This window comes from Plodia interpunctella, chromosome 3, assembly GCF_027563975.2.
Source record: "Plodia interpunctella isolate USDA-ARS_2022_Savannah chromosome 3, ilPloInte3.2, whole genome shotgun sequence".
Classification (NCBI taxonomy): domain Eukaryota; kingdom Metazoa; phylum Arthropoda; class Insecta; order Lepidoptera; family Pyralidae; genus Plodia; species Plodia interpunctella.
Genome location: NC_071296.1, coordinates 2247997 through 2275497, shown reverse-complemented (window position 1 = coordinate 2275497; position 27501 = coordinate 2247997). Strand labels below are relative to the sequence as shown.

The 27501-nt window shown below is 36.2% G+C and overlaps 1 protein-coding gene across 6 annotated transcripts in view; it reads left to right on the top strand.

Moving 5' to 3' along the window:
- Positions 1-27501, top strand: part of Hecw (Hecw ubiquitin protein ligase) — an 85089-nt gene that overhangs the window by 52539 nt on the left and 5049 nt on the right. For 5 of the 6 annotated variants that reach the window (XM_053770072.1, XM_053770073.2, XM_053770070.2 and 2 more), the window contains 3 exons: positions 23421-23624; positions 24195-24461; positions 26659-26824. In XM_053770072.1, coding sequence (XP_053626047.1) covers positions 23421-23624; positions 24195-24461; positions 26659-26824 — 637 coding nt within the window. Of the gene's footprint in view, positions 1-11499; positions 11913-23420; positions 23625-24194; positions 24462-26658; positions 26825-27501 lie in introns of those variants that run through there. The other variant, XM_053770075.2, reaches the window with a different exon arrangement.

Sequence of the window (27501 nt, the reverse complement as noted above, 5' to 3'; positions counted from 1 at the left end):
ATTTTAATCTTTATTCGAATCATCTCACACACAATCCGCCCTAATTAAAACTAATTCAAATATTACAGTATTAGCTTCCTTCAGTTTTAATACTTTTCTGAGAAAATCAGCATCTTAATCTTTTCTACAAATTTATTTTCTATAAAACATGTTCTTCGTTTCAATGTGAACCTAAAGATTTCTATACATAGCCGTAGTCACAAAATGTCGCGCATGACAACCACGTGTACAGTGCAGCTACATCCTGTTGAATGTCCACCAGAAATAGACTGTGTGATCGCGTTCTGGTTCATATTCCACAGAATTTGGTGGACATTTCAGAGCAGCTCTTGTATAGCAGCATATATTATTATTTCTATAAATTTGTCGTATGTTACGACCACCTGTCGCATCTTCTGACTGCTAGTAATGTCATGAAAACCGATAGGCGATATTTTGTAGACCTTTATCTATATCACCGCATTGCAATAAAATATTCTAACATACGATAGAGGTTATTTCAATTCATTGTAGAATGGCATTTGTTTTTATATAATGTTACAGAACAGCAAAATATATCTATCTCTCTGTCTCTAACCTCACCTTATCAAACTCTGGAATTTGTGGGACTTGTGTAAATTTTTGTGTTATGTTAAAATTGCCCGCACAAAAAAGACCAATTTTAACATACCGCCCTTGTCTGTTGTCCGAAAAGGACTCGTCTTTTTGACAACAGTAATTTATGATTATCAACTAATTAAAACTCGCTTTGACGGCTGTGAAGATTTGCTGCCCATTACAAGATTAGAACGCAATACCGAGAATCAGTTCTTGGATTTTTACTAAGAATTGGTTAATTCTGTTTTGTCACCTTTATTATCAACTTATTTTATTATTTACCATCATAAGTTGTGTTGTATCTCATACAAAATGTTAGTTTGGCACATTCATGGCTCTAAACAGAAATAAATCAAAAAGGAATTTCTATGGTAAGTTTATTTTGCAAAACTAAGTTTAGCAAAGCGCCTCTAGCAGTAGGTATGTAAAAGCCCATTGTCGTTTAAGAATATTTAATTTGCGTTACAAAAGGTATTTACAGCACTCAAATACCAATGTAGGTACTTACAAGGAATTGAAATTAAATGGAACAAAAGATCGTCTTCGCGTTGATTTCTATTTTTGCGCATCGGACACCCAACTCTGCCTATTTTCAGACTCCTGCGCGCGCGCGGTCATACAAACAAACATTATCCTTTGCATTATATCTCTTGTTGATGCGAAAATAATATCCTCTGACTTTTTTCGCGTTTTATTTTTATAAGTGGCAGAGACGCTGTAGTCAAATTGAAATGTTTTTCTAAGTGCATTCATCGCATGCTGAGTGCACATGTCAGTACTTCGAGTACTTGTAATTTGAATATCTTCAGCAGTTAAGACTGAAATTACGATATTGCCTGCCTGTTTGAAATAAGCGTCCATTGAACTTGTTTTTCTTGTTTTCAGGTAAGGAATGTGATGGAAACATCAGCTTTTGTAAGTTATATAAAATATTTATATACGGTAAGTTCCTTTGCATTCGTAAGAGATAAGGTAAGAATAGCGATGGAAAAATCAACCATAATTTACAAATTTTATCCAACCGGTGTTATAGATTTGGGTAAAATTATTTTGCATAAGAATCTTTAAAAATTTTTATCTCTCTTAAATGTCTAATCATTTCCTAACGTCACGTTACGATCTGAAAATGTCGCCGCTCGCATAATATATTTCCATGCAACGTAACTACAACGTCAAACGCGACCTATATATATTATATATACGGTTTCACGCATCGATGTTTCAAAGGATCGAATGAAGTTAGAATAAAAGACTTGTTTACCAACATGTGACGATATTCTTTTGAAGTTTCAATGAAGGCTTACTTTGAAATTAGGCTTTAAATCACTTCACTCATGATGAAGGTGTCAAAGGCTTGGGATGATGGAAGGGTATCTTTATCGATTTTGATAGGGAATTAATTACACAAATAATAGATAGATACATTGATGACAAGATAAGCATTGAATACAGGCGACGATGAACATAAGGCAAACAGACGGTTTTGGTCATATGGAGAACAAAGAGAACATGTGCTATTCACAGAATCGCTTACTTATCATATTTATATCTTGTTAATATTCTGCAGGTGATGTTCAATCATGTTATGTCTTACGAAATATGATTAAATGCTAATAGAATAGATAGAAAAGCATTATATTACTTGTATTCTTAAAATCCGATATTTTTTGGACTTAGACTACTTAACTGTAGAATAGGGACCAAAATCAAAATCAAACCCTGTTAAGAATTTGAATAATAGAATTCAAAATTTCGTGTCCGTAAATATTCTTAATTTCATAACTAGAAATGTAAATTCGGGAAATAGGAAATCAATATTGACAGTTCTAAATTCATAATCTTTACAACATGATGACATAGACAATAGACGAGTCATAGATTTGGTGACCGGACCACAACCTTGCCCCAAAAACGTTAATCCCAACACATGTCTATCACCAGGGTTTAGTTAGGAGCGTGTGTACACAAAGGAATGATAACATCGATGTCTGTGCTAATGACTGACCAGATAAGCCCCAACCGTAATAGCCATTCAAATTTATAGAGATGGCAATTTTAGGTGACGTTAATGTGGCATTATCTAAAAAAAATCTGTTACCTGTTACAGGTTAAAGACAACATTTGTTTCGTTTTCGTCTTATGTTAAAAGTGTTAAAACTCATTGAAAATTTTTAGCACTGTTACCTTTATCTATGTACGTATTGGTATCATTTTATTAATACGTCGTTAGTTGATCGTCTGTGTGAGTCAAAAAAGTGAATCTGTGATCGTAGGTCAGGTTGTCTAATTTTATCGTTTCGCTGACTTACTTACGAAAGTTTACCCTGCGTGACAGGTGCGACCATTTATGTAAATAGTTTATTTAGACCATTCATCCTGAAAATTGAATTAGAAAGCACGTCATTATTGACGTCAATGGAAAAGATAAAAAGTGATCTTATATAGACGTTATTAACTATTTCTGTATTTAAATGTATTATCATATTATCAATTCTTGTGCATCGCATCTTGTGTTTCAGACAATTTGATGTGGTTTCGAAGGATTAAGATGCCAAATGTTTACGCGTATTTGTAAAGTGCAAAAAATGTCATTGTACCCATAAAAATATTTCCCACGGGGCAAATAATAGATTAACAGAAGTGCATCCGCGCAATAATGGCAGAGTACTGAGATGCGCGAGCGCAGGTGCGCTCATGGTGAATGCATTCTTTTCGCCCAATGGCGGGCGTAACTGTCTCATTGTTGGTGTCCTATTTCGAGTGATTTGATAACGGAACCCCTAGTTTTTGCAATGTGCGTGTAATAGTTCTTATATGTTATTCTTTACGATATTTTACTTTTGGCATTTACGACAAGTCACGTGTTTCAGTAAAATTCCAGTAAGTAAATATGACTCGGTTGGGCGTTTTCAGTTTATACAAAATTAATTGTATAGCAATTAAAATGAGACCTGCTAAGGTTTCGAAGTGTTTGTTTATTACAAAACGATTGAAATTATTCCAATTTGAAATTTAATTTACCAATATAATTGGAGAAAGCCTGTTTCCGGCTCAAGTCCTTCGGATGTACTCCACATGTCAAGATCATCTTCCATCTGTCGCTATTTCACGCGTTTCTATTATGTTTTTACTTATTTTTTGTGCATAATTGTGGTGCGGGTCAACGTTGGTTATAATCGGGCCTTGCACCCTTCCACTTTTTTTAATCTTGTAACGGTAGATAACTTGTAGGGCAGGTAGACGCCCGACTCATCCCGTCCTATTGATTCTATGATTTACTCTCTTGTTTGTACTCAAGAAATGTTACCTTTCGATGTTAGATAGCAGTGGTTGCGTCCGTGTGGTGTTTGTCTTTGATGATCTTGCTCAATAAGCAATTACCAATGGGAAAAAATTTGGTAAACTGGTATGACTGATTAATTCCTTAACTATATAGATTGGGTAGACCCAAAATCAGTATATAAGTTTAAGGAAATATCATTATAAACATCTCAAGATTAATGTCAAACTGAAAAATGTTTCAGTCGTAAATTAGCAGCCAACGTACTCGTAATAAATTTATTTACTAAATACAATAGGACAAATCCTTTAGTATCTAATGAATGGGAATAGATTGTCAATATGATTTATTTTATAGTTGTACATGTACCTAAATGCAAGGGGAAGACTTATAGAATAGTTGTTAGATAGAAATCTTGGAATGTTTGGTTTCTATCTGTCTCAATATTGGTTTATGCGGCGCCCGAATTATTTACATGTTACCAGATTACCAGATATTTGGCAAATACACTTCAAGGCGTGTCTGTTCAAACATTGTTAAAGTGGACAGGTTGATTTGTTGTGCTATTTAGTTTTCGAAGATTTTTAGATTCAATCCCAATGTTTCTGGCTAATTGATTGAACGTGCAATCGAAACATCTTAATTCATAATCTTTTGTAAATCAATTTAAGCCCTGTAGACAAAATTATAATAATAAGAATTAAATTAGTAAAACTCCAATTTCAAGGAATCTCCTTTTCAATTGTTACAAAAAAATTACGGTAACAGTTACGCTCCTCAACAGTCGCAACTACTTTGAGCATGACGCGTGGCTCTGACAACGACAATGCTCATAATAAAACCCTTTTCTCTCCTAATGGCACCCAATTAGAGGACAGACAACATACCGCTACACACAGCAACAAAACGCCGCCAGCCTGGCCGCTTTGTCTCACAGGAGAAAGTAAAACTCCGTTTAGAACGGGCGCCCGGTTTATGGCATCTAACTAAAACTATCAAACAACTAAAGAGAGGTCCAAATAAAAGGAAATTGCCCCAAAAAGTCCTCGGCGATTACTCAGGTTTTTTAAACCCCCGGAGGCAACAACGGTTGCCTAATTTGACTCATTTCTGTCCAGCCGTTTGGAATTAGAAACGATATGTTTTATGTCCACTGATTTAAAGATAATTTACTATTCGAACGCTTCAAAGCTACCTAATGAACTTTAATACGTTTTAATGCAATAAAAACAATTCTGAAGTTTCCCTTCTACCTAGTCTGTAGTCACGGTCATTTCCTTTCTAGAATACGAGGGAACGCAGCTTAAAATTTAAATCAATCAATTCTGATGAGAAGTTTTACAAGTGGTAGTTTATCAATTCTAAATCTATATTTATGTGATGAGGATGTAAATTATACATTGTTCAAAATATCTGAAATTATACTTGCATTTGGATGGAAATCCATCCATGAATTTTACATTCTGTTGAATAAATTTGATCTTAGTTTTATCATTCTCTGTCATTTCCAGGATACGATTCAAATTAAATCTTTGAATTATTGGTGGCGTGAGAATAAGAGATATACTGGTTTATGTTTTTTTTTTATCTGTTTTGCAATTATATGTGCACATTTGTAATTTACAAGAGTGAAGGAAAACTCTATTATAAGGAAATTAGTGATTCATAACAGATGAATAAACTCCTATTCGTGAATGTTTCATCGTCCTACAATAAAATTTTAGTATTTTTTAGGTACATTTTGTCCCATTGCTGAGCAAAAGCATTTTTTCCCATGCGGTTCTGTATCAAGGATACGTACAGATAGCATAAATAAAACAACGATGTTATCTGTACCTATAAAATCACTTGAGATATTTCAAGCTTTATCCTTTATTATAGTTCTGTCTCTATTTTTATTATCTGAGCCTTTCACAGTTAATAAACCTACTGCAATATCACCTTCAGAATCAATATCTTCAACATTTTCACAAAGCGTTCGCTTGGTGAAAATAAAACATGAAAGTAGTTCTGACCGGATAGTGCACAGAAGCCGGCCGGTCACTCCTGGCCCCTGTCATTCCTGTCGCCCAACGACCCATCCCTTTACTAGATTTGACAGCGGTATACGATCACAAGCATAGCCGGTATAATCCACAGACATCTTTTTTAGATGTTTTAAAATGTTAGATTATATTGCAATCAGTGTTGTATTTTGTATTAACCTTTATTGTGCCACTGCTGGGACAATATTATATTATAATTCTCTATCAAAAGCAATTTTGGGCCAGTTCTTCAGAATGGTAATTTTTGAATAAATTTATACTAAAAACTTTAATACATCAGGATACCTATTTCAATCTGGATAAAGTGTATCTGGACAAAGTATAGTGTGTACCTTAGCTACGTAATATCTATCATCTAGATTGAATATAACGTATAATGTATTGAAGTGCAAAAATTGCTTTATTTATTATAACATTTGCTCGCGGTTTCGCCCGCGTTAATTTCCCACGGAATCAGTTATTTTTCCGGGATGAAAGGTCTAAACCCAAATCCTTCTCCATACTTCAAACTACGTGTATGCAAAATTTCAAAGATGATTGGTTGACTAGATGAGCGTGAAAAGGTGACAAACAAATAAACATAATATTAGTTAGGATTAGGATTAATAGCACATACTCTATGTAGGGTATAGTCACTAGTTCAGGTGATCCTCAAACTCATTAAACGGTATTAATATTGTCTTCTGCAAACTGAAATGCTATCGCCTGATGATCAGGCATTTACGTTGTAAAGTCACGACTGACGTTTTGTGCCGCCACAAGGTGAGGATAATAATTATCTTCAATTATAATCATGACCATTTTAACCTGAAAATCTCTGAGTAGCTATCCACCATAGAATATTATAATATTACTTACGGCGTTGTTCATTTACATTGTATTGATGTCTACTCTAATCCTCATCTATTTATTATTTTTCGTTTTATCTACTACAATATTATGCCAACATCAAAAGCGATTCACATATTTTAAAGATACGTTTCTGTTCTGCAAGAAGATTTTTCTTCATTACAATTCTATATTAGTTTTTACTTTAGCTTTGTTTCGTTCTCTTCCGAATAGACATGTCTAGTCAATAGCAAAAACGTTGACTGCTCACCTTTGCGCTTCTTGTGGATGTAATTATTAGTATACATAAAAACTTCGTCTGTTTGGAGCGATGCAGTTGCAGCTTGCGGTCTCGGCCGGCCGTGCGTGACGACACTGCGTGATTCATTCCACACAACGCCGAATATATGTGATTAGTTGAAGATATTGCGCGTCCAAGGCTGTAAATCTAGTATGTCATCAGTTAATTCTATAGGAATATGAAATATTAAAATATTGTGTGTCTCAAAATAGATACGTTGAGGATTGTTTCATATTTATATTCTCATTTACTTCTGAATTGATTTATTTCACCAAATATGGTATGTCCTATGATAAATCACCATACAATTAACGTAACAGACAAACTTATGTAGATTTTTGCGTTTGATATTCATCTGCAAACAGGTACAGCCTACGGTCAGTGATTGCAGTAATCACTGCGAAGTCACTGCTTGGAAATGTGTAATCTTATTATTATATCATCATTAACGTGTACATCGTACACTCGCCTATCTGTACAATCTATATTATTATCTCCGTCAACATATCCACGAAAGCGTTCATGTGGATTCTGTACAAGTGTTTCATGCGAAAATGTATTTTGTAATTTATTGCCAGTACTTAATTGAATCTTCCCTAGGTTCAGTTCATGCAAAAACCGGGACATCTAGAGCACTAAAGGGGAGCCACTGACCGTGATAACCTTGGGGACCTAGCATACTTATTGGTTTTAGTCTGCCAAAACAGACAACAATTTTGATAACATTATTATATAGTTTAAAAATACTATTTCAAAGCTGATATCTTAAGATTCTTCTAACAGCTTTAAAATTGTTTCATGTTTGATATAGAGCATCATTACTTTAAGTTATAACTTGGTAGATCGTAGAATTACTTCAATTAATGGAAGCAATCAGTAGCGCAATAGTAGTATATTTATGATTCCTACGAGCAATTATTTTGTTGCTCTGCGTAGCACGCGAAAATCAATTGTAAATTCCTCTTATTCATATTTATTTGAACAATACTTACATCTAAATTTCAATAATTGCTTCGTCCTACATCTTGGTCGCGTGTCTCCGTTAATTTTCTTCAATCTAGAAGTGACATAACGCGGTTAGATTGCAAGTAATAACAACCTTTAGGCGTACGTTCGGGGTCACTACATATTTATTTAATTCAGACAAATTATATTGCGGTTCCTTTCTGCTTCGTGTTCTTTACAATGTTACAGTACTTGTACGTTTAATTGAATTTGTAATTTTTTAAAAGTTTTTTTTATGTTACATGTTTTTATATAATTATACCTCTCTTAAATTTATGAGCAGTCATTCTGCTGAAGAACGCAAAAAAAAATTAAGTTTTTTGTAAATATCTGATATAATATTTACTTTATTATGATTATAATATAAATCTGTGGCGTTTGAAATTGACCAACAAAGAATACATGTTAATGTAGCAAATGAGACTATTAACACACATTAACTCGTCACAGTTTGCTATCATTGCTATATTAGACTGAATACTTTTAAAAGCGCGCCGAATCTGCCTCAATTTACTACAACCAGCATTAGTTCTGGTGAATATCTATATTTACATAATGTACACGGATACCATTAGTGCGTCGACAACCGTGTATGTAGACGTAGACACGCGTAACGGTGCGGTATCATTCAAAATCATAAGCGAAAAATGGTCGCTTTGTTTTGGAAATATTAAAATATAGCCTTCCGCAAATCGTAGCTTGTTAGACACCGTAGTTACTTTATCGCAGTCAGCATATAGTTCTGACAAGCCGTCACGAACGTTGCTTTTATGTTTTGGTTACTCATAATCTAGACCTCCTGCTGTGTATATTTGTATGTATATTATTCAATATGCGTGCATGCCTAATTCGGTAGCATGAGTCATAGTGACAGGGTAGCATGCATTTTATAATGCACCTATTTACATCATCATTACATATACAATTGCGGGACACGCTGATGGAATTGATAAAGCTCGTAGGACCTCATAACAATTCTAGCGTTGCATGCCACAATAGGAAACCTTGGAAACTAGAACAAAACAAAGTCAGGTTCAACGCTGATGTGTGTCCTGGAAACGGAGAACTGATTTCCAGAATAGATACCAGATATACAATAAATGGTAGTGCAAATGTAACATATATAATTATAGACATATCTAATGACGTCAAGAAATTTTCATATAAGCGGGAGATAATTTAAACTGTTTGTATAAATTCTGCAACAATCAAAAATAAGCTGACAACTTATTTATGTAATTATCCATCATATTTACGATCAACAGAAAAGTAATAAAAAATGTCTCTTTTGTTGCTATAACAAATTCCTTTTCAATTAACATAACTCCGTAACCTAAATAACGATAAACTTTAAAAATTAGCATGTTCTGTGTAATTGTAACAAAATTGATCAAGAATATAAGGGTTTGGTTCAATACGGGATGCCCCAGATATAGGCCGCGATAGTGCACACGTGCACGATAAACTAGATCAGGGCTGTTTCAAAACTGGGCTTTTTATTTATGCGATTCCTCTGAATTTGAATGTAGTGTACGTGTTGCGAAGCGATCTCATAATAAACTCACCACGAGCTAGTTAGGAGAAACAACTCAGCGATGAGCAATCAACAATCGAGTAATTTTCTGGTCTATCCATTCCAGATCTAATGTTTAATTCTGTCGCATCTGTCCGCTTTCCTGGTTACTTCTTCCGTCGTCGCGTCGTCGGTGCCTAGTGTTCTAATTTTCTACAATTCTTCTCCACTTTTGTCTTTTGTTGAATAACTGTTATGAACTTCTTCTTCTTCCGTTACTTGGGGTCGGCCCTCCTCGTTCTTATAAGCGAGCACGTTTTATATTATAATAATAATAAAAAATATTGATTGATACATTGCTTGTGTTGTCGTTGATCCGTAGAAAATTTATTTATTTATTCTCAGAGGTATTTAGTTATATTCCTATAATAATATGTGTTGAATAGCCTAGATAATTTAATAGCCCTGCAGACTTGAACACATCCGTAGTGGCGGGCGACACGGGATGTGAATCACAATAGCGTACGTTTGTTTACAATTTTACATCATTCACCGCGCCTCCCTATTCTACAATATGGGCTCTATGTGACTCGAATATAAATTTATCTTTTAACAATTTATTTGTAATCCTTAAATGTTCGATTGTTTCTGTTGGATGATTTATACCTATGATCTGTGCTGATACAGGTGATGATGTATTATTCAGATCATGTCGGGATTCTGTTTCTACGTCTACAAAACTATAGAACTTATTTAATGCGTTTTTTTTCCAAATAAAATTCACTTCCGTAGAATCAAGTATTTAAAAGTAGAATCAAGTAACTAAATTTGTTTGAAAAAAAATATTTTTTTTTTAATTCTTATTACGTTATATTTTTAAAATACACTACCGACCCGCCCCGACTTCGCACGGGTGCAATATTATTCATATTATATACATATAAACCTTCCTCTTGAATCACTCTGTCTATACATGGGATAGACAGCCGGCGGGAAGCTACTTTGTTTTAGTACATTTACACAGAAAAAAAATTGCGAAAAACTAATGTCTGAACTAAGTTACAATTTCAGAATACCAGCCTCTATTTACACTCTATTTACACAAAATTTGCTGCTACAATTGTATTCCTTTGTATTTTTGAGATGGGTCACTAGCAAACTGTAATTAACATTAGCTAGGTAGCCGCCCAAATGACTAATTCATTGTTAACTCATTTTAAACTTTTAATATTAGTGCTCGTTTGTATTTTAATATGCTAATGTATGTGTCACGGTGACAGTGTAATTTCATACAAAAGTTTTTGACAAACCTTGTTACACAGTCGTGTAGCCTCAACTTTCAATTACTCGTTCTAAGTTATATTTAATTTATTTATAAGAATGGCATTTTCAGGAATTTCACAGTAAATGGTATATCAATAATTACTATAGAATAGTTACTTTGGTTTGATGGTTGTTAAAGAAATAACCTTTTATTTTGCGATATTATTCTATCAATACAGAACAATTATGCAAATGACTCAGATAAATGAGCTCATACTGACATCAACTGATCGACACGCATATTGCACTTTTTACACTCAACCGTGCAAAGTACTTAGATCGTACAAGACAATCCCCTGTCTGCAATTACATTGTTAATTTTTTGCTCTGTCCAACGTGCAGTTAAATATAAATCTGTTGCTTGGAAGTTCACGAGCGGTCAGAAAGGCACGCGACGCGCGCCCCCCGGCCAGAGATACTGAAAGCGAGAACTCGAATTGCGCATAATTTTTGCGTGCACCCAAATCCCCGCTGGCGTTGCGTCTTCGAGATTTTCCGTGCAATGGAATTGCACACTATGCAGCCCTCTGTGACAGAGGTGCAACGGGTGAGTCACGCGAGCTTTGCTCGGCAGCACCCTCGTAGCCTGGCCGTAGCTCGCGAAGCTACGCCAGTCAGTGTCGTCCGCGCCACGCTGCAGAACGCACGCGTCGCTCCTCTCCAAAAATGATAGCATCTCTCGCGACAGAACGCATTTGATATTCAAATTGGACTATAGAATAAGTTGTCAAGCCCGATTGTATTGTAATGAGACAGGACAGGCAGTCGAGGGCGGAAACAGAATATACAGATGGACATTGGAATTATGGAATTTGTGACCAGTGATAACCAGCCTTATTAGTGTAGTGACTGATGTGATGAGGTTTCTGGGGTGGTGGTAGAAGTCGTCAAGATTAATCCTTACGCGGAGTTGGGGGTGCGCGCGGCGCCGGCCCCGGGCGCGCGTCGTCGCCAGTTCATCAAGGGATGGAAGAAAACGATGGGCGTGATCTCCAAAACTGTCGGCGTCGTTTTCAGTCTGTGAGTGTCTTTAAGTTTTGTATAGCGTTCAAAATTACATAAACTACTAGTATATATTTGTCTCTGACTTCTATATTTGGAAATAGCTTTAGCCCGCAGCATCGCCCGCGTTTTTTCGTTAGTCCGCTCATAACTTTTTAATATCGTCGATATCTCGAGATCTAAACAACGTATCGCGATTAACCCTATATCAGATTTTAAGTTAAAACCTTCCGCTATAAAACCGTAATAAATTCCATCTAGTAGTATTTGCGTGATGCGCGAACAAACATACAGATAGAAAGACAAAAATGTATATTGGCTTCCATTAGTCCCAAGACCCCATAATTATTTTTCTTTAATATCTCCTATGTACTGTACGACATACTTACAGTTTTATTATATGTATAGATCAGGTTGTGCCACATGGAGTGTTTTGATTTTGTTGAAATATCAATACCTACTTCTATTCAAAGATTTTGTTACGATACTTTGGTCTATATTAAATAAAAGTTGGAAATTCAAAAGTTAAATTATATTCTTCTATTATTTATTTACGAAACGTTATATACATCTATCGCTATAATTTATGTTTCAGTTTTCCCTGAAAGTTGACTGGTAGAGAATGCTTTTATTAGCATTAAGTCCGCTATTTCTAAAATCTTGGTAAATAAAGTTTCAAGAAATAAATAAATTCACATCTTCTAAATGGAGTAAACCTTTCTCGATTTATCTTCGTAAATATTTGTCTTTAGGAAAAACATTACTATTTATCTAGTCCTATCTCAATGTTTTGTTGACATTTTTTTTTAATCCAGGTCATTTAATTAAATTTAGACTATTGGTACAAAGATATAATTTATCAGTTGAAGATAATTGGAGTAAAGTCGCCGCAGCCGGCCGGTGCTGTCCCGGCTGCGCTTGCGCAACCACTCCTATTCACACGTACCGTCAGCAACTAAATTAATCCAACTGTATTCTATTATGCTGCGCAGGTGTAAGAAGGTCACTTAAAGATATCTTAGTTCTTTTTCTCATACACTTTTTTCTTTATTCGATACGAGTGGTGGCTTGGCTTGAGTGTTTTGCACATTTGATCAATTATATTGATAGAATTTTTATATAATTAAGTGACACATAAATACCTCAGTCTTTATCTAGGTTTCAAATTGAGTCTAATAAAATTGATTTCGTAAAAATATATCGTTCAAGCAGTACCTCAGACTCGCTCGCTCGCTGTCACACAATCGAAACCTAATGATCCTCTATAACTCCATTCTTCGACTTTGTTCCCGGCTCTCTCACCAAAACCAGAGCAGTTCTGTTATGCAAAACTTACGACACAACCATTAATTTATTGTCGCCGAATTATCATTGTTTATGAGAAATTGTCTGTCTGTCTTCCCATAGCTCTAACGCTTTCGTTTTATTTATGCTAATGACGGGCTTAATCAAGATCATAGTTGTGTGTAACAGAGTGAATTGCTCTTCCGAGGATGAGTGAAAACGAATGTAAATGTATTCTATTGTACTTGCAGCAATCATTGCATGACAGTATGGTTTATTTGTGAAGTTTTGAAATCGCTAACTACTTCCGTTTCGTGTTCCAAATTTTAAAAATCTGTCACTTTATCGTTACGAAGATTATAATTTCTGTACATTCTAGTTTTCAAATATCAACTTTATGTATATTACGACTATTATTACTGACTGGCATCCCAACCTCTATTATAGATTGCTCCTTATCTGTTTACTCGTCACCAATGACACTTGCAACCCTCTCGAATTAACTTCCTAGTTTTGCAATGTTTTGTCTTTTATTACGCATCCTTCCTCAGGTACTAAACCTAGCTTATCTACAACTTGTGTAGTTTCACTAAGTGACTCAAGAACCAATGAACTGAAACGAGATCAAAGGTTCTCATTCTAAGTGTGTGCTCGATGCTTCGATTAGCTTTTGATCATATGTTCCCTTTCGGGCTCAATAAATTTAGCGTGGTCTAGATTTATCGTTTCTTCAGTTTTTGTTTTGAATTTATTGCAACAATAACAGCCGGCTTCGTACCGCAGCTGCGAAATGTGCTCCGCTGACAGATATTTGGATCGAGAAATTCGATTTTGCGTTTTATTGTGCTTATTTTACACGGAGTGTTCGAAGCTTTGTGTACAGAAATTCTGAGAAAATAGAATGGTATTATACTTGTTCGGAAATTCTGTTTGGTATTCTACAACATAGTTAGGGATAACATTTAAACACGCTTATAGTCAGCAGTTTGTACTTGGTGAAGGTTTCATTCATAAAACCATGTTTAATTTTGGGCAATAACGACTCAGTTGTAGTAATATCATTCATACTCTGTGAATACATTTTATTTCTTAAATTATTATCTTCTGACGTTGTAAACGGTCTTATGTTACCTATGTTTCATAATGAGATTCATTCAGTAATTATAAAAATGAGTTCAAGAATTAAAGTTGTACGAGCTCCGTGTGAATTCAACGTAAAGCAACCCTGAGTGCAACGATTCGGATATGCAATTATGACGTCACCAGAGCGTTGGCTAACTGCAGCCCGCGCGCCCCATCGACTCGATCTAAAATTAATAGTAAGCTGTAAATGTGGAAATACTCCAGCTATCTTGATTGACCTGAAACTTGCCTACAATCACTCAGACGTGCTCAATGGTCTTCCTGCTAAAGCAAGCCGCACCGGATTTATTGGCCAATTTGTCTCTATTTTGTTGCAAATTTAACTTACGGTGTGTATTTTAAAATTGAGATGGATATCTCAATAACACTACTAGTTACAACTGTACCAAAAGTTGGGTTTTCGAAATAAAAAAAAATGTTTATTTGCAAGTATACAGTGCAAAAGGTGATACAACATTTAAATTTCATGTATTCAGTCTGCAAGCAGATCTGCGGAACCCTTTCTCTGCGGTTTTTGAATATCTACTGATTTTATTATTAGATATGTATGTCTAGAATTTAGTTCTTCAAGTTCTTAAAGTCCATTTCCTGCCTTTCTGTCCGAGATAGAAACCGCATTATCTAACTGATATCAGCTTTTATGTCCGATTTACAATCCTCGGCCTGGTTACAAGAAAAGGGCCTCTGTTGTGAAGGATTGCTATTGTGGGGTCCATCTTGACGCCGAAAGCGGCATCATTGATGTACTAGTGTACGGCGGCAGTCAGAGATAGGGATAACAGCTTTTTAAATCTTCCTAATATATTTCTTCTTCCATTGAAATAGGAAAAAGTGTATTTTGTAGATTTTCTGTTGTATTTTTTTATATTTTCTGAAAATATGAGTTGGACAATTTAACGTTGTATCTTTTAAACTCCGTTCTTTTTTCTTTTTTTAATGATAAAAAAGTAAAAATATTGTTATCTCGAACGTTATCCTTAAATACTTCAATTCTGGCAACTGCTTATTTACCAACTGATTAAAAGCTCTAATTAGTTTTAATTCGTTTTAAAGTATTGCCATCATGTTGTTTATCGTCCGTTGGATGTGGACAAAGGTTAGCTTCATTAGCGGCCATTTCTTTCAGAACATTGTAAACTTGGACAAAAGCTTGTTGTTAGTTATCAACATATAATGAATGAATATAATATTTTAAACAATTTGTCGTCATGTACACAATACCAATGTATCTTTCTACTCTCTGTCTGTGTACTTAATTCACTGCGTGATTTATTACTCGGCATTGTACAATGACTGTTACGTCTTTGTGCATTTTGAAAATAACTAACAAACTCTTTCTCCGGTATAACATCTTCAGAAAGTTATCCCCGTAGATGCTTTTTCAACCGGCCTAAACAAACTTGGTTATGTGTGATTTATACCCCGATATTGGTTTTAAATTATCATCAATAGAACGTCTTGATCTTTTATAGTTGTCGTAAATCGCTGGCTTTTTACGCGTAGACGCATCCAGGTTCGTGCTCCCATGTCGTTAGTCGCGCTCCAATCAAATCCTCGTAAAGGGTAATGGTTTCGGTCGTAACTCGTAATCGCCTCGTTCGATATGGGAACGGCCATTGTCGGAGATCGACCTGATACGGTATCGATATGCCGCCGTATCTATTGCAATCTAGATGACCGAAACGCATCCTTATGAGCCTCATTATAGATGTGTTACCAACTGCATGGTCGAGTGTTGTCTTGTCTTGGAGCGTGTTAGTATCGGTCATCACGTTTGGACAAACACCATGTTACTGATTAGACGTGTATGGATAATTGGCGTTTCTCGTGTTCATTCATTCTGTATCGACGGGTTTATTGTTTCAAATGCTCTTTTACAGTTGAAGCTACGATGTAAGAACAAATATAATTATCGTTGATCAAACAAACAGGCACTTATTTTTCTATTAGCCCATTATTTATTTTATATTTTGTAGCTCTGAGGTCCTTTGGAAAAGTCCCTGAACATGTGGAGAGCAAAATTCTTGGTAGTACAGATAAAATAATTATTAATTTTATAATTCCAACGTACCTTACGTTGGAATTATATGAAAAGATAGCTTTAATTTCATTCGGAAATTGTGCGTAAGAAGGCGGGGTCGCTAGTTATTAATGAATCGCAGAATTTATCATGGAGAATTGCCACAGGCTATATAATAATGTAGCAAAATTTATAATAAAATAGACAAAGCTATTTTGTGCGAAAACCTGTGAAATGTTAACTTCGATTTTATTGAAACTAGTTTTTAACAAAGCTTTTACAGCTAACGGCATGCCCTAAGGATACTTTAAATTATATTTTCATGCTAAAATTATAATCAAACGGAATTTCCTTGTCACTAACATGTGAAATCGTAAAATCTTGTACATCTTTGGACCAGCCTATTGTTCTCATTATTGTCACTTCTTTGTTCCGTTGGAGACGCAGTGCCCAAGTGTCTTGCTTGGACAATTTGGGGTGACGGCCACATGTGCTGTCATCCTCGACCCTGACGGGTGTATCAGCCTTCCAAGGATGCCTGCCTCCAACTGTCTCCCTTTACAATGGCGTTTAAATAGAATCAACGGATACTTCCAAGTTGCATATGCTCATTTTAATATTCGTGTTCTGAGTTCGAATTGTGTGTTTTTTTTAAACATTGCGTGATATCATATGATCTATTGTTATAGTACTACTACTGCTACTGTTCTTATTTTGTTTCATAAGCAAAAATAAATTAAATTAAATTAATAAAGTTATAAAGTATTCTTACATAGTAGTCAATATATAGCTTCAAATGTCTGAATACTTTGAAACTTTAATGATGCGTTTTAGATAGCTCTAGTTTTTCTAGCTTCTCTATTTTAACGTATTTCATCGATTCCGATTAGTTAATATTTATCTATATATCATTATCACATATTTCTTAATTGTTTGCATTTTTCTTATATGGTCTTTGTATGTGCACTGTTTTTGAATTGTAGTGTAGATCGTAACCTTATAATTTTACTACTATGTATAGTTTTACTACAATTTGTTATGTGTATTTAAATAAATAAATAGATTCCAGGTAAACTCTTTTTCGAACTCCTTTAATCGGACTATAAAATGCCGTATTTCTTTTAATAAATTTAATTACAGAGTTAACCTAATGTTTAACGTTGAAACTGTGGCCTTTGCAAACCTATAATAATTTCGTGATGGATAATGCTTTATTGACTCAGGACACTGTCGATGGCTGTTCATTATTTTCCATTAAAAAAATCAATAGGTACTATACTAACATTATACTGCCGTTCGAAATGTATGCGGTGTACCGTACTTTTTATTAATTATTAGCTATCATTCATTCTTAGTTGATAGCGAATGCCCGCGACTTTGTTCACGTAAACTCTGTTCGTAGATTTCCAACAATTTCTATACTCTGTGAATTAAGATTGTATTGATTTTCATCATCAATCGGATTAATCGGATTCATTCTTTACTATTGTTGATGGAACACCATTTGATTCTTACTAATACATATTCACACTATCAATTAAATTCTCTTTCAAATAAAAGATACTAGATCAAAATCGGCTTAGCCGTTCGGCTGCTACGATGCCACGGACAGACAACAACACAACTGATAACTCCCCTCGTTCTTTCGGGGTTTAAAAAAACATTCAGCCCGAGCTCATCCATAAATATTGAAAGTTTGAAATCTATTTATGCTTTGACCTTATCACGTGAATGGGAGTATAGTGGGTGTTGTGATACGGCAGGGTGACATTAGCCCACGTGAAAACAAATTGCTTTCACGTAAATTATAGGTTTAACTCTGTTTTACAATTGAAGTTATTTTTATCATACTTCAATTAAACAAATATGATACTTGACTTGATCCTCCTGGTTGGTTCGCAGAGAGATTCGACCGCTGCGGCTGCGCGTTTATTACAATCCGTAAATTTTCTTGAGGAAGGAATCATTTCCAAAATCAATCATTCTTAAAATTGACTTTACTACAGTGCAGAGTAATTGATGTAAAGTCATATAGTAAAACTCATTCTTGTCTTTGTTAAAATTTCATAAAATTGTAATGACAGCGCGACCGCAGCGGTCGCAACGCTCTGCGAACCATCCTCCTGTGGATTGATTACTTATACTATTATGATTCTTATTTTTTAAGCGAGATATATTTTATAAGGTCTAGTCCTTCAACTGATTCTATTGATTTTTTTTAGCAAAATATAGCAGTAAAATAGGTCGTTTGCTCGCTCCTATTATAAAGACCCTCACGTGACGTATCAATCTCTTTTTGTCAGCTACTCAAATTGTCAACCGATCGCGAACCGTTGTACACGATTTATTGCGAACTTCTAAACAAATTGTCTTGGTTGACAATTTGAGAAATTGAATAAAGTTCATTCAAATCAACATTTACAATGTCAAAAACCAACAACGCAAATTTTTGCATTTGCATATTTTTATAGCGCTGAATACACAACTCTTTAATGGTGGAACAAAACCCACTTGATTAAGCGGTACTTTCCATGGGGTCAGCATGCGCCCTATTGTCAGCGCATTGTGCACGCTTCCTGTCCACAACGATATAAAGCGAATTAATTGAAGAGACATTAAGGACAAACACTCACACAATACCAGAGGACTTTCAATTTAAACGACTGTGTTTGTGTAATTTTAAAGTAAGTACCGTTTCTTTATAGAATCATTTTGCCATCATCTAATATGAATTTGACTGTAAGTTTCTTTTAATGAGATATGTTTTGAATAATATTCTCTATACCATGATGATAGTCATCGATAATAGTACCTCTAAGCTAAAATAACTGACAGCATCGCCTTCAAACCTAGTGGAGTGCATGCGTATGAATACAATACTGATAACTTCATAGAAACGATTTAGGATGATTTATCTATCATAGGATGTGTATAAAATGTTTTTAATAAAATAATCACATCTTATAACCGTAATATAAAATACAACTACAATTACCGGCCTTAAACGAGTTTGTAACTTCGAACGGACCATGTGTTGTGCAAATGTATTGCATTACCTACATATAAATGTGTTTGTTTGTTGGACTGTAACTATGGAAGTGGCGGAAGTCCTTCGTAATATCCTAATTGACCGTTTGCACCAGCCCTCTAACTTGCAGCATTTTTATGTGAATGCTAATTTTTTTGACCCTCAGTTGGAGTCTTCAAGGGTCGATTGTCATGTTTGATTGCTGAAGTCGTTTGCAGTATGCATTTGTTTATAGATTGTGATCTTGAAATAGATTATTTTGAAGAAAATGACATTACAGTTGGTATGCTAAACATGTGACGACGAATCACATAATGTGTAAATTGATCTGTTAGCATTTCTTAATTTTAATTCACTCTCATCTGAAGTAATGTAGAGAGAACAGGGTTAAAGACGTAAACAAATGTTAGTATTTATTTTTCTTTCGTCCGATAAACTTTATGAAACAACTCAATTTAACGCAAATTTAATTTCGTTACATAGCCCTACTATTATAACACATTATCCCAGAGATTTTTCAATTTATAAATTTCTCAGAAACTCAATTTATGATCGAAAAAAAAGGATCATCTGTTATAAAAGGCCCGCTACGATTACTTTTTGCGATGCCTTTTTCGAGTCTTGATAGATTTAAAAACAGTACATTACGAACCCAGAACTAAAATACAATGTGAGCGATTATAACAAATGATTTTGGTCGTATATTAATAAGTCTAGATCATAATGATCATAGATCATGCGATGCTGAAACAGTCACAGGAAGCGAGCTATTAATTTGTAGGTTCGCCTACCATGAAGCTGTCATGAGGAAATACTAAAAACTGGCTTTAAACTTTAACAGACGGATTTACAGAACGAGATGTAATTGTACTACAACCTTGGAGACTCGTTTACAAATTAGTGGTTAAAGAGCTCATCTCCACATAAAAATAGGGCTATTAACAATATTCAAAAGGCGGCTGTTTACAAAATCGCTTAATAATTACAATACAAATTTTTAAAGTATTGTGTAGTGCCCGTGATTTAAATGCTCGTATCTGGAAACGCACCGGAGGCTTAGTGTCCAGCATCTATTTCACCTCGGTTAGTCAAACAACATAAACAAACCACGGGACCACGCCCACTGCTTTTGAAATTGTTTATTATGGTAAGCAACATAAACAATGTTTTCGTTTCATTGTTAATATTCCGGAGAACATTCATCATAGGAAGTAATTTGTTACGATATAAGACACGTATCTGCTGCTATTTCCAATGAGGCCGCGTCAATGCCGGCTCACTCATTTACTTTTGCCTTCTGGAAATAAATCATTTGATAGTTTATTTTAAAATTTAAAACCTTCTATTGTACTTGGAACAATTGGATCCGTTGCATTCGGGTCTACGTGTCAATATTAGAGTTTTTTCTCGGAAGTAATTTGATACTTTTTCAAGTCCTCCGAAATTGTGCCCCGGCGTTGTCCTGCGTATTATTTTATCGTATTGATTTCTGTTTGTCGTTCAAGAGTTTCGTCATAAACATCGCTTCTGGCTGGAGCACGACTATCTACATCTAAAGCGAGATATTCTTTAAACTAACTGTTGATTTGTATCGGATCCTTGAGACGATGATGGTCGTTGAGAATGGCTTACGTAATTACAGGCAACACGTGCTGGAGGGCTGGGCATATTACCGGCTTTCTACGTCCACCTGCGGAGGCTGGCGGGGCCCGGGGCTCCTAGCTCATTACTGGTGATTAGGCATCGGCTGGCTCTCGTGCTAGTCGTTTACGAGACAACACGTTTCCGAAATTTTATCTACCGTCATCATCTTTCAAGTTTCGATGAAATTATAGAATTTCAATCATCGAAAACATTAATATGTATTCGTAATCCACCAGCAACGTATTAGCTGTGTTGAAAGCTCACAGTATAACTAAGACTCAATTTATCTTTAGCACCATAAGTTCAATTGAAAAACAAACATTGATAGTAACTCTTGCCACGTCATCTTGGATTTGCCCTGGCGTGTATGAATGAGGAGGATCAAGACGTCATATCGTTATCAGATCAGGGGTCCTCGTGGCCCGAGGCAGGCTGCCACTCCTCGCACACCTGTGCGGGGCGCTCGCCCTCAGGTAGGTACGTGACCGACGGCCGCAGCGTCGTACGCCGACGGCGAATACCTTCTGTAGTCATTAAGTTTCGGGGATTGCTGGCCCTCCAATGATATATGTGTGGGATGTGTCGGATGCCTATATAATGACTATGAGGAAGGTGCTATTACAATACTGTTGGAAACTTTGGGCTTTGATGGAATTTAACAATTCTGAGAGTAGATATTTACTGTTATTCTTAATATGATCTAATGATAGATCTTATAATTATGTCTGTGTGATCTATTAAGTGAATGTCAATAATACTCTTGTGATTTTTATTGATTATGGTTCGATAGGGGAGGTTTTTGCTTTATTAATTTGGGGTATCTCTTTTCTCGGGTCTTAGGGTATTTGTCGGTGTGCCTGCATGTGGTTTGTGAGTTTCGTCAGCTGCGCACAGAGAAGGGTTTACGCCCAATATTTGCCCAGTTTCTTCCCAAACAGTCGCCCGACTTTTTGGGATTTTTTTGAATACGGAACGTTAGATCTGCGCGATCAATAGTTACATTTTCACATTTAAATCTAATTTGATTTTTCAAATGTAATCAATATTATATAGGTAATTTTTTGTTCTCTATAAAGAAAACAAATAAAGATATTATATTTTCTGCTGACTTCATCAGAGATACGCAATCTGGTCGAATGTGAATACTGCCATAATTTTAGGTCATTCCCACTGCGCAGCGGCGAACGGCTGCGCACGCGCAACCTCCCAGCTCATTTCCTCTCCCGCCGCTGTCATTCAAATAGCTTCGAATCAATTCTCATAAGTACCTCATACACAATTATCACTGTGATTGCTATTAGGGTCGCGTCTCACAGGTTTAGTTCGAAGGCTTGTCTTTATAAGGGATCCCTTATATTTGGGTGGCGAGCGTGGCCGCACGCGCACGTTTCTGCGAACCCATTGTTTAAACAACACATTGGCCCGAAAATTACGCGTATTGTTATGTCTGCGATCGACGACACGATCACACCTGGATAACAATGGATAAAATTATACGTTTAAACGCTGGATTCCGGGCGTACATTACGAGATGGAGATTTATCCGAGCGAGCGGCGCGCGCTGCCCTCACGTATAATTCACTGGTCCAAATGAAATTATTATACTAATTACCGAATCTCGATCACGCGCGGGGCGGGGCAGCCTTAAATCTCGACGCTCGCCTAAATCGATTACGGGTATTACTAGCTAGAGCCCGCGTTTTGTCTCTGTCTAATGCTGCCCGGCCTTGCGCTCCTCTTTTTTGATAATCTTCGGTTCATTGCACCTCGCGGCTTTGGCCGGCCGTTTTACTGGAAATGGGAAAGTGGCTTACATAACACTCGCCAACTAATAGTCGGTTCTAATTGTTTGTTATGCAGAAATGTTCGGGTCGTGTGCCAGAGCCCACATTAACGTCTTTAACATCATGTACAGGATTAATGGCGGCGGCAATTAGGAGCTTCTCACTGATTTTGATCTTGAGTGGAACACTATTATTATAAATTTTAATGACGCACGCTCTACTAAATACCGATGCGTACTTTCACACGAAGTGACTAGTTTAATTAAAACAATCGTCGCATCTGACTTTGTTGTGAATTCGCGAATTAGTATATTTTTCGCACGACTTTCTATGCCATATAATGTTATCTGTTGATCTTGAAATTGTGTCTAAAAGTTAGGATTTACTAATTTACCAAAATATTACAGCCTCATTACAGTTTACTAACTTACCAAAACATGCAACTGCATTGTTACAAAAATTATACGTTAGTGCAATGTCAAATCGATTGTCGCTCAATGTCAACAATCTACAATAGATTTAATTATAAGAAATTGAATCCAAGATTTTTAGACAATACTTCCTGGAAACCTATAGTTTCTTGAGTAGGTGATTGTCTATAAGGATGTCTCTTATCTCCACAGCCTGTTCGAGCAGGAGATCATGAGTTACGTGCCGGCGGGCGGGTGCTCGGCCCCCAGCCTCGGCGCCTCGCCCGCCGCGTCGCCGGCCGCCGCGCGGAGCACGCACGCGCCCGCGCCTCAACGAAGGGATTTCGAAGCCAAGCTGCGCGCCTTCTACAGGAAACTCGAGAGCAAGGGCTATGGACAGGGACCTGGGAAATTAAAGTAAGACCCTAAGCCAGAAAGTCGGCACAAAAAGCGCGTGGTTAAGGTGTGTGACACCCCTGGTGTTGCAGACGTCCATAGGCTGTGGTGACATGTGCCTGTTTGCCTAAAAAAATCATCTGGTTTGTGAGAATACTTCTCGTTTCTAACGGCCTTGTTCTATTCGTCGGCATCGCAGGTCGCAAAACATACTACCAGATTTCAAGGCGAAACTTCTATGAGAACGAAAGCAAGGGACATGGAAGCAGGGAAGTTAATACATAATGTGAATATGAGTAGTTTTGAAAGAAGACGAGAGCGCAATTGATGATGAGGAGGAATATATCGGAACTATTTAAAATGACACCATACGTGTGGATTGCTGCAATGTCATAATATTTAGCTTTTTTTCTGAGCAAAACCTACCTTTCCCTTTTTACACAAATCTCTTGAAATGACCAAATTAATTTTGAGTGTGTATGCCCGTTTCTGCGTTTGCGTCCATCCAATCCACGATATGAGCTTAGTGCCTGGTGGAATATCATTGAGTTCGACATTATATTTATTAACCTAATTCTTACCTGATTGCAGACTGCACATTCGCCGCGAGCATCTCCTAGAAGACGCGTTCCGTCGCATCATGTCCTGTGGGAAGAAAGAATTACAGAAAGGGAAACTCTGCGTACTCTGGGACGGCGAAGAAGGACTCGACTACGGCGGCCCCAGCCGGGAGTTCTTCTTCCTGTTGTCCAGGGAGCTGTTCAACCCTTATTACGGACTGTTCGAGTATTCAGCAAATGATACTTACACGGTCCATGTCTCCCCGATGTCCGCCTTCGTGGATAATCATCATGAATGGTGAGTATAGCAAATGTCTCCGACTTTGCATGTGACTAATGAAGAACATTTTGAGGTTCAATGTAGCAAGTATATGCAAAAGATAGCGGTAACTTCAGAGTAAGGCTCCAGATAGATTTTTTCTGCTTCTTGTTTGTAGTGTTGTAAAAAGCTAAAGCTAAAATAGACCGTTTCAGCATACTTTCTGTACGAAACAATCCTGTCTCTATCATACCTGTCTCTAACAGCCCGCATGGTTTAGTTTTGTATAGCAACTGCTTTGCGGATAGGTCAAGTTCTACTGAGTAATGGCAGTTTCACATTTTTCTTAGCTCGGTAAATTGACGACCTCCATGGCATATTGGTCATTATGGCGAACTGTTGTATTGGAGATCCCGGGTTCGATACCCGGTTAGATCAAGATGGAAAATTATATAGGTAATTTACTAATTTATTTGCGACTTGCACGTTGATCTATATATGTATGTTATAAAATATAGTATCGTTGATTTAGCTCAAGGCTCTCAGGATAACTCAATCTGTATGATTTTTCCATATTTATTTATTTTAATTATATGTATTGGCTACACATAAAAACACATTTACAATGTGACAACTCTAGTTGTTTTTATAGACGATAAACAAAGATTTACAACATCTAATAAGACATATTACTTGTTGTGTGACGTGTTCTTTGTAAATTACATGTTACTTCTACAGTGAAATATTGTAGATTCGCTTCCTGCAGTCCACTTATAACATTATGGTAACATGTAAATTACAGTTTATTGTCAATAATAGTTGTCATTACGGTATTGTTACGTTGACGCAGTACTATGTGTTTTATGCAATTGATTTGCTAAATACTTTAACTAGATTGTTGACGTCATTTGCTAAGAATTTTCATACTTAGATTAAAAAATAATAGTACCTATATGCACAAGCGTATTAAGTGTCCGACTTGTTCTTAAAAGTTGACTTAGAATAGTGTAACAGGTATTGATGTAATTATTTGTTGGTTAAACATTCGTGAAGTTTATAAACAATAATTTGTGTAATTGTACATTCATTGTGGACCTCGATGGCAATACTGTTTGGACCTACGTTAATTGCTGTAAAAAATGTAATTAATACTTAGTAGCATAATAATATTTATTCAGAAATTAAAACGATGCGAGAGTGCTATCTGTTTAGTTTTGCCGACAATGTGTGTACAGGTTGGCGTTTATTTCTTAAATTGTTTAGTATTTTTCTGAAAAAACATAACTAAGTATTAATAAATAAAACATAAAGAAATGGCTCATATTGAGCTTTAAGAGGTAACAAACATATATAAATTCGCCTTACTAGTATTTTAAAATGTTAGCAGCGTAAGATTTTTTACCACCGTCAACATACGACACCGCATGATGTATCTAATGCATGACATATGGTTCCTCACATATTGTTTCAACCATGTTTGTCACAAAATTTAGAAGCCAAGCCAACTAACATTACAAATACGAGAGTGAATTTGTTTGTGACCTTTTTAAGTTTTATCTACTCGACCAATCTCCTGGAAATTGCGCATTCATAGTAGGAAATACGGTAAAGGACATAGGATAGGCTCTATAAATAGTGTCCCCGTGGGAAACTCACACGGGCGAAGCCGCAGACAAAAGCTAGTACTCATATAAATATGTCTATATTTAGCGTCACGGCGCTCGGTCCCTTACAGAACGGGTTCGTATGACTGGTGTAGGGTTACCAAACATTGCACACACGAAAATAGAAAAAAACAGCTTTTTGTGCGTGTTCTTTTGAATCTCCCGCCAAAAAACAAAGTAACACGATACGCGGTAAGTGACGCGCGGCGAACGTTACTCGGTTGTTTACATTGAGCTGCCATTTGTACATTAATTGTTATTTTTATAATAAAATCGGGACATTAAAATGGCTATAGTGACGATGATTGGTTTACCGGTCAACAAAATATAGTGTTTATTTAACCCAAATGATCCCTATTCGTACTGACCTATCGCCGCCGTTGGTAAGAATTCATATAGCTTAAATGGAACATTTTGGCACCATTTTTATAAAGATTTAGTATTTCAATGCCTTTAGATGATTTTAATAAAAAATCTGACTTCAGTTAGCAAAAACACGTGGTAAGAAGATGGATCTATAGTTATGTGTTGTTAAATATTGTTTTATTTATTCCACAATCTGTGTCACCTAGGTTCCGATTCTCCGGTCGGGTGCTGGGCCTGGCGCTGGTGCACGGTTACCTGCTAGAGGCGTGGTTCACGCGAGCGCTGTACCGCGCGCTGCTGCGCCTGCCGCCCGCACTCGAAGACGTCGATGCTTTGGACGCGCAGTTTGCGGCTTCCCTTAGGTGGTTACAGGTGAGAAATCTTTATAATAAGAATAAATTTATTGCCATAAAAACAATATTAGTCCTACATATGACACGTTGTAACATAAACTATAATTGCTATTACTGAAAAATATATTTTGTGTAAATACAGGTGATTTGTAGCTGATTTGTGGTCACCACACTAGGACTTTGCATTGACAGATGTTAGGAAAGTCAACAACATATAAAGTTACTCTGTATGAACCTCTGTGGTGCGGTAATAGCGGCTAGTTTTAAATGAATTTGGGTAGGTTGATGTGCAATTGACTGTACCTTTTTGTAAGTTAGAAGTTTTTACCACCTTCCGGAAGATTGAAGTTCGTATTGCGAGTTACTTTGTTGTTGCGGGTTTGTTAGGTTGTTTACAATTTTTGGCTTAAAGGTGGAATTTTCTTTGTTAAACTCTCTGTTCTGTAATTTGTTTATTCTAGAATTAGCGTAGTAGCTTTAAGGTATGTAATTCATTCAAGCGTCATACAGAAAATTACTACGTTTGCTTGGAATATTTTGAATTGGAATATGTTGACGCATTGCAAACTGATTTTCTAATGTAAAAAAAACAAAATGTTACGGAGCTTTTATGATAATAATAATGAGTATTCTAAATAAATAATGAATATTCTGACGACCTCGGTGGCGAAGTGGTAAAGTGCTTGCCTCTGAACC